The following is a 15,768-nucleotide window of genomic DNA, read 5'->3' on the forward strand; positions in this document are numbered from 1 at the left end:
CACAGACTGACTTCAAAAGCATTCAAGCTAGATAGAGAAATAAACAGAGTATTTTTCTGTTGAAAGTTCTCTATTAACGTGCAGATCTGGCTTTGCAGTTTCACAAATACTTAGGAACAGAATGTATATAGTCACCTAATCTGGTTTTCTTTCTCTTCAAATACTTTAATGCTCTTTATCTTTAGGTTCCTCTTGTTTAACTTGGCTGTGTTTTTATCTAAGAATGTTGAGACCTGAGAAATCAGATTAATCACCCAGTTCCTTCACAAAGGCTAAACTGAAATAAAAGGTCTTTGGCAAGCATGCTCAATGAGCATTATTCTGAGACCATTTTCAGGAGAAATGCATGTGAGTCTCTAACAGATGCATCAGCTTTATCAGTCAAGTGCAGCCATGTGCAGCTTCTGCAGTTTAAACACAAAATATTAATTTTAGAAAGTATTTCAGGGGAGTATAATTGCTTGCTCTTAAGTCTTGCTTTCCAAAAGCTCTTTTATACCTAACAATAGGTTGTGGTTGAAGGAAATTACCTTCTCTTGGGAACAGACCTACGAAATACTGCGCTTTCATGTAATGGGAAGTGTTATGGTTTGACACTGGCACAATGCCAGTGCCCCCATGAAAATTCCCTCTCCCTGGCATCTGCTGTGAGGTGGTACCTGGAAATAAGCAAAGCAGGCTCCTGCTTAGGGAAAAAAAAACTTTATTAACTAAACTACAAAAAACTAAACCACAAAGGAAAAAAAAAAAAAAAGAAAAAACACAAGGAAAATGAAAACTACACAGAAACACTTCCCCCTCCTCCTCCTACCAGATCCCCAGTACAATTACATTTCCCAAAATTATTCACACTCAGTCTGGCACCACCCTTTAGAAAATCAAATCTTCAGCTCATGAAGAGTAGACGGAGTCCTTCCTTGTACCACGGACTTCTTATCACAATTAGCACCGCCCGGAGTTCTGCTATCTTGTGACATCTTCTTTCCATGCCAAGGTGCTCTCACCACCAGGCATGGGATGAGGCAGAGGCCTGCTTTCCGGGTGGACCTTTTTAAGGATGCCTCGTCTCGTTCCAAGCAGAGCACAGTTTCACCTCTGGGACCTTCATCCCCCCCATTTCTTCTACACCCCCTGGGGCCGAGGGGTCTCAACACCAAACTCTCCTGGCTCCGAGCCTCCGCTTCCCCCTGCAATGCAGCCTCTGTATCACCAGGAAACAGTCCATGGATCTACAACAAAAGAGTCCAGCAAAGTTGCCACTCCATCTTCCTCCATTCCTTCAACATCTCTCTTTCTCTTTGCCAGACCCCCTTACTGGCCTATTTCTTCCTTCATCTTCCACTCTTATCCCTTTCCTAGGAAAGGTAATGTTCCATGAAGTTCTCACTATCCACAAGGGTTAAAAGCTCTCCCAAGCGGCTGCGCTGCTCGCTGCCGGCACATGATATCAAGTTTCAAGGTAACAGTTCAAGCACAGGCTGCATTCTCTCTCCGTCTCCAAAATGGGAAGGGGGGGGGTAAACAGGTCGCTCGGTGTCCCCTCCACCCTTCCACCGAATCCGGGCCTACCGTAGATGGGCCACGTGGCTTTCCCCTCCCCCAGCCCAGCAGCAACTGGGCCGGGGGAGAGACCCAACTCCTTCCCGCCGGAAATCCAAAGAGAGCTCTGAAGGACAAGAGCCCTGCTTTTAACTCCTTGGGTTTGTGGTCTCTGAGGCGGATCCAATGCCCCACTGGTCAAACCAGGTGCTCATCTTAAAATCCGAACACCCATTGGTGACCACAGCAAAAACAACATATCCCAGATGTCCCATTTCCGGTCAAACCACGACAGGAAGATACCTACTACAGCCATTAATGAAAAGCTGTGTATCCAGCATCTGCCAGCCTGGATAAATAAGTACAGTCTTGGATAGTTCTTTCCTCTTATGAACCTCTGCAATTTGTGGCAAAACATTAGAGTTTGGGATCTCAAAAACCTGGAGTTACTCTCATTGTTGCTGTAAAGATGTCTGAACACTGCTGGTTTCTTTAACAGTGAAGAACCAGAGTGAGGAATGAATCAATAAAGAGCCAATTTTAATTGAGAATTACATAAGCATCACTTTTAAGGATGTTCAGGCATCATCTACACTAAAAAAAATCAGTGTATGAGACTGAGCATTTGACCCCACTCATCCCCACCACCTATTATCTCCTGCCTGGCACCATTTTTTATTTCTCCAGACATGTCTGTGTAAGGCAAATCTGCAATTTTTTGAAGCTTGAATACAAATCCCTTAGCATCGCTCAGTCATCCCATCAGGCTATGGTCTGCTTGCATTTAGCATTACAGACAACCTTTCAAAGACCAGTTCCTCACTAAATATTTTATTGATTTTTACATTATACATTTCTGTGTTAGACTGGTGTTTCTAAAACTCATTGCATGCTTCTAGTAACTAGATAACTCAGGGGATGTTTCTGTTTGGTCAGATTCCATAGCATTCTCTTGTGGAGATAGGGCCTAATACATTGGCTTGTACTACCAGGTAAAGGAATATATTTTCTTTTAAAGTTTGGAAGAAAATAGCCATTTGTTAAAAGCTAGAGGTGGAAGAAGTATATGTGGAAGGATATAAACAAAGTTTTTTTCAGTCCCTGAAGGTCTGAGGCTACATTCTTCCGCGACAAATCAAAGGCAATTTGTTCACTGCCAGAGAAATATACTTCATAGGCTGTAGTCACTGCCTGTATGTCACATGCCCTGGCCTCTGCTCTAGCAAGTCATAAAGGGTACATTTCTAAGAAAGAGATGCTCTTTAATCTTTGTGAAAGATACTAGTACTCTGAAGAAATATTTTCTTTTGCTTTTTTTTTCACTCTTCTATGATGTTTCCCGATCATATACATGAAAGCGTGATTCTTTAAAATGAAATTTATTTGAGAGTCAGTGAAACAATACAATTAAGAATAAAGAAACTTATTGTATAATAACACATAAGTGAGTACAGAGAGGAAAAAGCCCAAGTAAACATACAAAACCCCCTGAAGCTCCTATGTGACATGCAATTTAAATTTAGATCACATGTGTACTCTTATGATCCTATATATTACATACAAGATTTAACAAAATCAGCTGGGTTGAAGACTTCTGCTGTGGTCCACAGAGGCCATTCTGGCCTCCATAGAGGCCACTTCTGAGATAGGAATATCTTGAGCTAATATTATCATCAGTCATCTTTTTCTTCACAAAATCCAGCCTGCATCCGTAAAGATCTCTTAGTAATACCATCAAACACTGCAGTCAGGATCAAAACATCATCTGTACCACACAACCTTTTTAAATTTACACCCAAAATACCTACTTGCTGAGGTTGTGGTGTGGTGGTGAGACTCCAGTGTCTCTTTATTACTTACTTCTGCCCACTCTATGCCAATTAGTACCAACCCTGACAGAATCCACAGCTCTCCCAAATCCAGCCTCTGTCAGCACAAAAAAAAAAAAAAAAGGTGATTTCTTCAGCATACAAATGCTTCAGTGAGAGGTTGAGAGGAATGGCAGCCAAAAAACTCCCTACTTCGTAACTAAGCTATACAGTAAGCTAAATTATATTGTAATTGGGCAGGGAAACAGCTGCAGCATTCTCTAAGACTTAACTGCAAGCTCCTTTATTGCTTCATTCTAGAACTTCAAAGATAATCCAACACCAATGTTTTAATCTGGGGAATTTTAGAAACTCCGACTAGAGATCTGATACACAAACCCCATAATTCAACCTTGACAGTTCACAATGGTAAAACTTCACCTCCTCTTTAGAAAAAAAAGACACGATGGCAGATGTATTATCACTACTGCTTGGGGGAAATGTCTTTCTTTCTCTGAAGTACTGAGCTTGCTAAGCTTGTTATAAACCCCAGCTTTTCCATGAAAACTGAGGGAGGACAGAAGCCAAAGGACTCAAGTCTAAGAGAATAATATTTATGTTTTTATTGGCAGAATATTTATATTGGCAGTGTTACGATGGGTCAATTTACATTGCATTTGTAAAGGAAGGAAAGCAGTAAGGAAGGGAACTTCTTTTCCTTAATTTTCTTTTTGAAAATTATAGGATAATAATCTTCACCTAAATGTTTTGAAGTGAATAAGCTTATCTGTTGAAAAGTTGGTCTATGAAGAATAGTATAAATTTGCTAAATAGTTCACTGATTAATTATGTTGATTTCACTACTTTTTTTTCTAATATAAGTATCTGTGTTTTTTCCTGTGAAAAGAATATCTGCAAACTGAACACTTGTGTCATTCTATCTTCTGATGTAATAAATAATTTTATAGTGATCCGCTCTTTTCCTTTCTCAGTCACCTGAAAATTCATATTGCTTGATTACTTCAAACTCATTGAGCTATTTGGGAAGTTAAATATTCCTGGAGTACTGCTGCAATATTAATAAGAACATAAAATACTGTTTCTGAACCATTAAAATATATTTAGGGTTTTTCTTTACACTTTCAGCAGAGATGCCAGGTTATATACTGGCAAACAGATACGAGAAAGACTAAGGTTGCCAGATTCCTTAACACCACAGGAGAAGAGAGGCAAGTATGTGTCATCCTCTGCACATTCAGTGACAGAGACCTCCCAGCACACTGGCTACAAGTGTGTATGTCCCCTCAGCTCCTGCCATCAGATCACAGAACACCCAGTCTAGAAGTGACCTCAGCGGGGAGTGAGCTCCTTCTCTTACTTTGCATGCACGAGTGGCTTCTGCTTTATTTATTAAACTGCCTTTATCTTAACCCACGAGTTTTCTTAATTTTACTCTTCTGATTCTCACCCCCATGCCACTGGGGGAGAGTGAGCAAGCAGTTGTGTGGTGCTCACTTGTCAGATGGGGCGAAAACACAATAGGTATGTTTGCTTTGGCTGAAAGTTGCACCAGAAAAGCAGGACAACCTCACACCAATATAGCCTTAATATTGATAAGGTCTTGTTTGACCATCATTCGTGCACTGTAATTTACAGATCATACCTGGAAAGATCAGTCTGAAAAGAAAAAGTGCTCCTCTTGCCAGGCTACTTTTAATATGACTTGATCAACACATTTTTATTGAGAATAAGGCCATATGCATTGAAAGAAAGTATTTTTTCACTGTATAGAAAAGCTTTATCCTTTATTTCAGCATCTTGACTGATTTTGAATAAATTCACTAGAGGTTTCAGCTTTGGAAATAATGATGAAGAAGTGTCTTAACACAAGTGCAATCATGCAGGCTGTCATAGCTCTTACAGTTCTCTCTTGCAAAACTTTCCACCTGATCTTCAGCATCTTTATGTAAAACTGAGGATTCTTCCCTCATGACAAAACTCTGAAATGCAGCTTTGCATCACGCTTACTTCTCCAGGCAGACCCTTAGATCATACACTGCACTAGAAGTGATTCCTGTAAACAAGTTCACCATTTCATCTTAAAGGCTTTTTTTGGGTCTCAAAAAACAGAATATCAGGACTTAAAAAAACAGTCAATGTTAGTTATCTTCCAGAAATTATATGTCATTCTTTTTAGCCTGTATAACACATCTAGTTGTCCTTTGTCACCTCTAAAATAATTGCAAGCAAGACACGTAGTGACAAAAATTATTTTGTTCTCGGATGGCCTGAGTTGCCTGGAAATGTCTGTCTCTTCCCATCAATGATGAAGGAACCCAAGGCTGGGCTGCTGACATAGGTACCGTAGTTAAAAACCTGAGGTTATGTGGAATGAGTCAGAAACTCACAGCACAAGCACGCTACAGGAATGGTTTTTTCTAGTTTCTTTCTGTGTGCTGTTAAGAAGGCAGAAACAAACACGTTAACTAATTTTATAAATAATGTGTCAAACTGTTTTACATGATGTTACACTTTCAGCTTGTCTTAATGTCAAATGGCATGTAACCGAGTCATGTATTTTTGTGAGCTGCTAATAAGCTGCTAATAAAGCCCTTAAGGTCAGCTATTTAGAACAACCTCTAATTTAAACAACTGCATTACCCTGATAATTAAACGTTATTGTCTTTTATGCTCAGCAGGCAGAGTAAAACATGTCCTCTCCATCCACCTGAAAAACCTAACAAGCCAGACCTTGTACTTGAACAGAGCACAGGCATGTTGTACTCTGTAGACCCTCAGTAATTTCTACTTTCTGAAGATCTGCATTGGTCTTTCTCTCCCACAGATGTTAAAGACCCTCACATTTATCCAATACTACTCAGGAATGAAACACACTCAAAGAACAAAAGCCATGATTTGATATAATAACGTAATAACATAGAAGGTGATGTTCAACTTTGGATTTCTTTCTTCTCCTATTCATATATATTCACCTTGGCTTTTCACTGTTCTCTGAAACATTCTGCAAAATCCTTCCTTATCAAGTCCTTTCTAGTTTGCAAGTGCTCACTGACATGTGAGACTATTTTCTCCATAATAAAAGAGTTTTCAATTTCTTGAAAACTTTTCTTAAAATATCTTATTTCTGTTAAATAGAATCTCAAGAACCAACCCTGAAGAATATCATCCTATTATTTATAGAAGAAAGCCAAGTATCTTTGCAAGGAGGACTTGTTGATAGTTTTGTGTAAACATTTTCCTTCCTCTTTGAAAAATACCCTTGAAGTTCAAAGGCCAGCACTCAAAATTAAACCCTATATAACTTTCAAAATGCAAGTTTCACTTTGTCAAACCACTGCCATATTGAGCATTTCTCCTAACTTTTCTGCTTTAGTTCCTGGAGCTGGAAAGTTTAGAAATTGATATTCTCTGCTCAGCTGAACAATATATATAGACCAGATCTCTTTGGAGGCACAAGAGTGAGTTCATCTAAGAAGCATTTTTTTTTCTCATAAACCTTTTGTTTGACAATGGGTGCACATATTGATGGAGGCAATGGATGAAGACACCCTTTGTTATTTTATTTTGATAGCTAAGGTTTACACTAAATGAAGGAAGGGGTAAGGAAGGAAGGGAAAATTCCTCTGCAGACATCTGGTGGAACGAAGAGAAGATAGAAAGAATGAGCAGGCAGGCCTAAAACAAGTTTGCTTTGGCTGTCTTGTTTTATTGTTCAATAAACACTCAATGGAGAGAGCCAGACAATGGAAAAAATGCCACTGCAACAGCATGTAGAAGCTTCAGTGTCAGCATGTTCAATTGTGCCTCAGTAACTTATTTTAAGCCAGTTAAACCTAGCACAGGAATGGATTAGTTAGTTTTTGGACAGAAGGACAGCACACTTTGTGCCATGGTCCTCAATCTATACCAGGTTTGTAGGGAAGCTTGAAGGTGCAACATCAGGGACTCCTTCAAACCAACTTCTGCTGCTGCCAGTCTCAACAGAAGGGCTGTGCACTGCTGCTTAGGGGTTTGCACTACTGGTTTTTCCTGTTTGAGGCAGATATCCCAGCAACATTTCTTATAATGAAGATGCAGAAAAGCAATTGAAATGAGAGATTTCCACTGTACTTCATTAACAGAAAGTTTCGTCTTTGAGTTAATTACTTCCACAAGTGTTTGAAATAAAAAGTCGCTGAATTTAGTTCATTAATAGTTTAACCAGAACTGTGATGAGAAGGTTGCAACCTGTGTGTAGCATATAGCATTTAAAGGTTATTGAGGACTCCTGAGACATCATTAATTACTTACTGCTGAAATTAATTTCCCCTTATGTGGGCTCTGTGCCTACAGAATTCAAAGTCTCTGTTACCACGAGGTAGAAATTGCAGTTGATGCAGTAAATTGTCTAACTTGCTTATACATTTTCAATGCCTAGTGAAGAAATTCTTCTAAATGAAGCACACTGTTTCCTTATCCAGCCACAGAAGCAGAGAGAGATGTCTGTGGAATGAACTTAGACGTCTTATCTTGAACAGACAGGATCTTGACCTCTGTGCATACCTCTGTCTATTGACTCTATAAGGAATTTTTTAATATATTCTAGGAAAATTGTTTCACCACTACTAAATGCTGTATTAAGCAGATGCGACCTGTGATTTAGGAACATTTTTTCCTAGCAGCAGTAAGTACATCTTCCACAGGGACACCTACATCTCATTTAGTCCTGCTTGACTGTGTGACTTTCTGCTATAACAAGGTGACCTGAATGAGGGAAGGCTGTTGATATTGGCCACCTGGATTTCAGTAAAGCCTTTGACACCATTTCCCACAGTGTTCCTGCAGGAGAAACTGGAAGGTTATGGCCTGGATGGGAATACTTAAAAAACTGTTTGGATGACTGGGCCCAGAGAATGGTGGTGAATTGAATTACGTCCAGTTGGTAGCTGGTCACCAGTGGTGACCCCAGTGCTCAGGCCTGTTTAGTATGTTTATCAATGATCTGGATGAGGGTATTAACCGCACTCCTATTCAGTTTGCAGAAGACACCAAGCTGAGAAGGAGTGTTGTTCTCCTGGAGAATAGGAAGGTTCTGCAGGATCTGTAAAAGCTGGATCAATGGATTGAAGCCAACAGCATGTGGCTCAACAAGGCCAAGTGCTAGGTCTTGCACATGTGTCATGACAACCCCAGGCAGTGCTACAGGCTGGGGGCAGAGTGGTGGGAAACTGCCCAGTGGAAAAGGACCTTGGGGTGCTGTTCAACAGCAATTGAACAATTTGAACACGAGCCATGTGAGTGCCCAGGTGGCCAGGAAGGCTCTGGCTTGTATCAGCAATAGTGTGGCCAGCAGGATCAGGGCTGTGATTGACTCCCCCGTACTCAGCACTGATGAGGCCTCGAATCCTGTGTTCAGTTTAGAGCCCCTCACTACAAGAAGGACATTGAGGTGCTGCAGCGTGTCCAGAGAGGGGAAACGGAGAAGGAGAAGGGTGTGGAATATAAGTCTCATGAGGGGTGGCTGAGGGACTGGGGTTGTTTAGCCTGCAGAGTAGGAGGTTGTGGTGAGGTGGAGGTCGGTCTCTTCTTCTAAGTAATGAGTGATAGAATGAGAGGGAATTACCTCAAATTCCACTGGCGAGGCTCAGATTGGATGTTGGGAAAAAATTTCTTCACCAAAAGGCTAGTCAAGAACTGGAACGGGATGCTCAGGGAAATGGTTGAGTCACTATCCCTGGAAGTATTCAGAAGACATGTCTATGTGACACTGAGTGACACAGTTTAGTGGTGGACTCAGCAGTGCTGGGTTAATTGTTGGAATTAAAGTTTTTTTCCAACTGAAAGGATTCTATAACCAACTAGAAGAAGGCTTTGTATGTGCAGCAGATAATCTACTCACCTAATTCATACTATTTAACAATCTGTGGACTTCTTATCTATAAACATGGAGACTTTTACATGACTTACAAAGCAAACATATGACCTAGTTTAGAGTACCTGACTCTAGCATGGGAAAATGTTTGTCAAATTTTTTGAGTGCTATAGCTGAGAGTCTGCAAAAATGGGCCTTCTGGAGACATGGACCCAAACGTGTATATATCACTCCTCTCAGTTATGCAATTCATAGACTAAACATGTCTTCCTTTGGTGTCAAAAATGTCCAAATATTATCAGAGTCTGGTTTTTGTGAGGTTTTGTTATTTTTTACATGGAGACTTCTGAGTGCAGCCTTTTGACAAATACTCATATACACAGTGACTTGCTACACATGGCCACTGTGTTTCTGCTTACATTTCAGGTGTGAGCCAATTTTAAACACAGAACAATCCTTAAGATATTGTTTTTCCAAAGTCATTCCTGCTTAGAGTCAGTAGTTCATGTTTTTGCATCTGAAAGACTTTTATGAGCAATACATTATAATTAAACATTAAAAACATCATTAAGAACATAGCAGCTTTTCATTTCAGTAGTTTAAAATTATTTTCAAATAGTTTAGAAAATCAGTAATTCTTGCTTTCTGTCATGCCTACACTGGTTTCTGTAATAATGTGATATGGATGATATTAGCTATAAGAATTTAATTGGCAAACATGCCAAAGTCCAAGTGGATTTACAAGTAACTGCAGACAAACAAAATCCTTTATTTCATTGAAATGAAGTGTTTAGACACTGACATGAAATAACAGATTTGAAATGACTAGGCATGTTTTCATTGAAAATTTCACTGAATTTTTGACAATATTGTGAAACATTTTCATTTCACTGAGGCTGTATTTTGCATAGAAAACTAGGAAGAACTGATGATTCCTTTTTAAAAAGTCCTCTTTTGAGCAGAAGCAAACAGATGGTTTTTATTATCAAAACCAAGCAACTTTTTTTTTATCTTTCAGCATCACTTTCCTAGAAACATTGAACTGATGCAGGAAATCTGAATATCATATTATAGTATTTAGTACTTAATTTAGTTTGAAGCTGATTTCCCTGAAACATTTTCCCTGAAATTCTTTCTAATAAGGCCTGAACACTTGTTAATTCTTTAAATACATCAAATTGTTGAACCCACTCTCTTTTTCACTCTGCCCTTTGCTAGTACACATTCTGCAGCTGCTCACAACTCACAAAAAACAGGTCCTCCCCCTGGGAAGAGAAAGCATCTAGAGGTCCAACTAGAGACATTTGGGAGAGTTTTAGTAGTTAAGCAGCTGCATGTCTAGTAAACTGGGAGAGAAAGTAAAATTTAGAATTTTTTAATCAAACCTTTTAAAAAGTTAATTCAGGATTTAGAAAAACTTTAGAAAACTTAGTTATGGCTTCTTTAGATACGTCTCAACATGACACATAACTCTGGATTGAAGCTAGATAAACCACACATTTACTTCAGGTTTTTTAAGATAAAAGCAGAAAAAAGCTTATTAAAATCTTTCCAGGCTGCTAATTTGAAATGGACAGAATTTAACCTCTTTATGTCCTATTTACAAATTTACCAGAGATTGTGTATTTGTCGAGGAAGAGAAAGATTATCAGCATAACCTAAAATGGAAAAGATAAACAAAAAGGAAAAAATGAACCCAAACCAAACCAGCCAGTGCTCATTAGAGAAGTGAGAGAGAAATGCTCAACAGTTACATATTTAAAATTTCCTATTTCTTCTGCTTTGATATGTGAATGTCTAATAACAAAGCAAAATTAGGCAATACTATCAATAATTATAAACTCATCCTGTTACTGTATTTAAGCTTATACAGCCATAGCTTAAAAGAAATGGGACATTTAGCATGAGGCAAAAATGAAACAGAGATATAAAAGACTAGTATAAGTATTTAAATCGCACTGGTTAAAATTACAGTGAAAGCAGTTGATATTGTTCCAGCCTCTTAATCTCCCCTTTATTTCACATGTAAGGGAAAATTAGTAAGCATTGTAGTAAGCACTTTTTCAAATTTTTGTAGCTATATGCTTAATACCTAAACAGAACCAAAGCTAAAACAAAGTTAACTGAATAGTGAGAGAAACTGGGTTTTTGCTCTGGTATCTCTTTTGAAAACTCTGAATATATACGACAAGAAAACACACATTTTACAATGAGTGAAAAGATGACTTTTTACTAATCAATAAAGAGAGCTACTATTCTCTTCTACTTGATTGAATTGCTACACCAGAGATTTGCAATTAATTTGAACTCAGATTTGCTTGTGAACCACACAGAGGGTTTGGGATTTGCCTTCTACATCCTTATGTGGAGCTGCAGTTAATTCAGATAACATTTTCATTTGGTTCAGAAACCAGGGAAACTTATTTCTCACTGCTCATTGTGTGCTTAGAATCTACCACAATGAACTTATGGCAACCTTCATAAAACCAAACTCTCCCTTACTTGAGACAATATCAAACAGGTAATTGGACAGCAAAATGTCTGTGCGCAGTGCAGGGTGGCAGTGTGACTTCAGGGAACTTTCTTTGTTTGCTGTTGTTTGTAGCCCAGGCAACAGTAGGTGTCAGAAACAGGCACCACAAGCTTCTTTTCTTACAGTAAAATGGCACCAGTGGTGCAAAATGAACAGAAAAAAAAGGCACCTTGGATGTTTTGTCCCATGGGCTATGCTACAAAACCCCACATGTTCTGGCAGATACTCTCCTGGTTCTGCCCCATAACTCTGAACACATATTATCCACAGTCTTGCCAGACATTATCCTACAAGGTAAACTTGAGACTATAAATCTTTCAACCTCATTAGTTATTAATAAAGAAGACTGATGATTTTATCAGGGAAGTTTCTTTGTTGATAATACACTGTAAGTTACCTCTGACCTGACTCCATGGAATGAGAATCGATATCACTGAGATGCCTTTGGACAGCACATGAATGAGAATCACAGTATTATGGCAAGTGTGAAAGGAATGGAAATGCAGAGATGAGCAACTTTCACTGTGGAGAATCTCAAATCCAATCAGCAGAATGCTCTTGGTTTGTGGAAGGCCCACTTCAGCAGCAAAATGGAGAACATGGAGAGCTCTAAAAATGAATGTACATTCTCAATTTCCACAAACACAGGATTACACCAGGAGCTTGCAGAGCACTACACAAAGCACTGCCTAATCATCTGAATTTCAAGGGACTTTTTCTGTTCGTTACAAGGCATTTCTAAATCTACATTTCAAGCATCATGTCATTTTGGAAAGTCCTCAAAAACTCTGAGCTTGGTAATTTTCTTTACTCATGTTTGTCAATTTTCATTTCTTTACACAATGAAAATTCTTCACCATCCACTTGTTTGTTTCCACAAGTACCCTAAATCTGCTCTTCTACACCATCCAGTGTCTTGAGATTAAACCAAGGTATGTTACCCAAAGACTACCACACTCCTTTACAGGATTTAGTTCTAATATGTTTGCTTGCTTAAAATCCCAAAATGAATCTCTGCTAATAATTTTTGGTATTATTTTCAACTTTAAAGGAAAAAAGTAATACTTAACTCCTGACCACTTAACCATAGTAATGGTGTAAAAGGACACATGCCTCATTATTTTGTCACTTTTAGCTGCAATTTTTGGACTGAGATTGGACAATCTGGACAACCAGACCTGATTGCTTACTTGTGGAGCTCTGACCTCAGCCCCAGTATGGCATTAGAATGTTCTTTGGTAACAGCATGAATAAAGGCTGAGATTTTAGGGATGGGTTGTAAGATAAGAAGGAAAGGACAATGCATTCTTATCTGTTTTGCTGTTTTGTTGCAGGAGAGACATTTAAAGCAACAGAAGTAGTCATCATTAAGTCTGGCACCATCTGAAAATAATTTATAAAAGCAGTGAATATATTGCCTAAAACACTGTACTATCAAGAGCTCCTGGCTGGGTTCCAGTGCCCAAGCTGAAAGAATCTCCTGACCCTGGAGGCTGCTGGATTCCGCCGGAGGCTGTGCCTCCTGTAACATCCTTAACACAAGAAATAGAAAGAACCTGATGATGTATTTTTATCATGATCTGTGTGGATCAGGACAGATAGAATCCAAGCAATTGTTATGCCTGAGGTAAGTTTCTTGAACTAAGAGCTGCACCTACCAGAATACTGTAGTAATAACCAGAAATGAAACAGCTGAACAGTTACAGAGGCTACTGTTTGCTTCAGCAACCAGTATGGAAAACACTGTGGAACACATTTAGTAAACCTTGATTTTACTTCAGTGAGAATCAAATGGTAGGGATAGTGGGAAATATTTACAGAAATGAAAAATGTGTGTAAATCTCGGGTAGCTGGTTGTTAATTGCTGCTCCAAGTACTGTACTGAGTTCCGACATGTAAAATAGAACAGATCCACTGATTTGGAATTGTTTCACTAAATCAGTATGGCCTAATGTTTTCTACTATGAAGAATCAATTATGTAATCAGCTGTATTTTTGCAACCTGATCAGATGCAATCAGATGCAACTATAAAAAACATTTCACCCTACACATGCCTATCACTGTCTCTATCTCAAATGAAAAAAAATTCAAGTTTTGTGTTATGGTTAAAAAAAAACTAAATAAACAATGAGAGGTCAGAATTTTATTTCAATGTATAAATCCTTGCGAAAACAGAAGTCCAAGCTTCAGCTTCTTATATGACTGTAAGACAGGACTGGCATTTAAAGAAATAGAAATAATGGTTGTTAAATCTGGCAAAGTACAATCTGAAAATAATTTATGAAGGCAGTGAATATGTTGTTGCCTGAAACATTATGCTATAGAACATAAAATTATGCAATACGTTTTCTGAGGGAAAAAATGCTTATTAGAAGACTTATGAAGTTAGAGTACCTTCACAGTAGCTTCTTAGGATTACTAAACTATATTTCAAATGAACAAAAGAATCATTAAATGTTTGGTTATTATTTCTTCAAACCTTTCTAACATATTTAGCAACACATTTACTATTATATTTTGCAGAACAGAGATTTAGCAGTGATAAGATTTGACACAGAAGTTTTTTAAGCATTTTCTGTAATGAATATGAACAAATACTGAATACATTTGTCTTGCCTATAAACTTCCATAGCTCAGCTGACTTGGTATGTACTGCTTCCCAATAAGATCATACAACATATTCTGACGTATCTGATATGATGATATGCAGGGATTAGGTGAAGGTTTGGAAATATCATGGGAACTGTCTTCCTAACTTATTTTTGTGTCTTGCTTCTTTTGCTTTTGCACACACAAAAGAACCAGAGTACTTTTAAAAATATATGCAGACATCCTCTGATTCCAATTGAATGTACACATTGGTGAAGCAAATGTATGAACTTTTAACTGCCATGGACACCAATACCCAGGTATTTCCATTTTGAATTTTTTATGAAAAGAGAATCTGAATGCCAACATTTTTGGGAATCATGCATGGCTATGAAACTTCAGCTTCAGTATCTGTAATAGCTACTTTTTGAAGAAACATCTCTACAGAGGTACCTCTAGAGTGTGTTTAAACACAGCTGACTTTTTCTTTCAGACACAGTCCAAGTTAATTTAAAGTATGCTTTATATATTTCTCACTCTATTACTGAAGAGCACTTCAGAGCACAACTACTGAAGAGTATGTCTATTCAGGTGTAAAAGAAAAAGAGTTTCATAGAATTTGTGCTAGAAGAGAACATTTTGAATTCTGATACTATCAAACTGTAACAACTATTCAAATTCATCTAATTAAAACTATAAAAAGAACAGAAACCTAGTAGAACAAAAAAAAGATAAGCAAAAATTTGTCTCAGTTAAAAGGATGTATTTCAGGCTCTTATCTATCACATTTCTACTACTGAATACACTCAAATATTCTCCAGCACACTCACCTCTTTTTGACGGTACTTAATTGCCAGTTTCAATCTTGCAAGATCATTACCACTTTGTTCTTCTATCAAGCTATTATCATCTCTGTAATTAAGAATAATTTCCAATTCCCTGGAACTCCGTGTCTGATCCAGGAGATCTTTTGCAAATTGCTTGCACTGCCGTGACAGTTCCTCATACTCTGACTTAAACTCATTTTCGACTTTACTCAGTTCCTGCAGCTCCCAGCTCAGCTGAAAAGCGGTAAGGAAAGGATCCTCACTGGACAGAGCAATCAATGATGGGCTCGCCAGAGCCTTGTAGATATTGAGTCTGGAGCGAGAGTGGCGGAGGCTGTCCACATCTGAGCTTGAGACACATTCCACACAGTTACAGCGCACCTCATGTGGCCTGGGCACAGACACCCCCTTCTGCACCAGGAGCTTTATGATTTCGTAATTGTTGGTGTGGGCAGCCAGAATAATAGGTGTGATATCCGGCGTAAATTCTGAAAACTGCTTGTCCAGAAGCACTGGTGGCACCTGTGAAAGAAGGCAAAAACTCTTACAGGCCCCCTCATTGAACAAGAGTTGTAGAAAATTAAGCTAGAAATGGTTTA

The 15,768-nt window shown here is 38.5% G+C and overlaps 1 protein-coding gene across 1 annotated transcript in view; it reads right to left on the reverse strand.

Moving 5' to 3' along the window:
- Positions 1-15,768, reverse strand: part of TRPC4 (transient receptor potential cation channel subfamily C member 4) — a 131,185-nt gene that overhangs the window by 44,854 nt on the left and 70,563 nt on the right. The window contains exon 3 of the mRNA XM_063149210.1: positions 15,173-15,691. Within this exon, the coding sequence (XP_063005280.1) occupies positions 15,173-15,691 (519 nt within the window). The remainder of the gene's footprint in view (positions 1-15,172; positions 15,692-15,768) is intronic.

The sequence above is a fragment of the Melospiza melodia genome, chromosome 2 (assembly GCF_035770615.1).
Source record: "Melospiza melodia melodia isolate bMelMel2 chromosome 2, bMelMel2.pri, whole genome shotgun sequence".
Classification (NCBI taxonomy): domain Eukaryota; kingdom Metazoa; phylum Chordata; class Aves; order Passeriformes; family Passerellidae; genus Melospiza; species Melospiza melodia.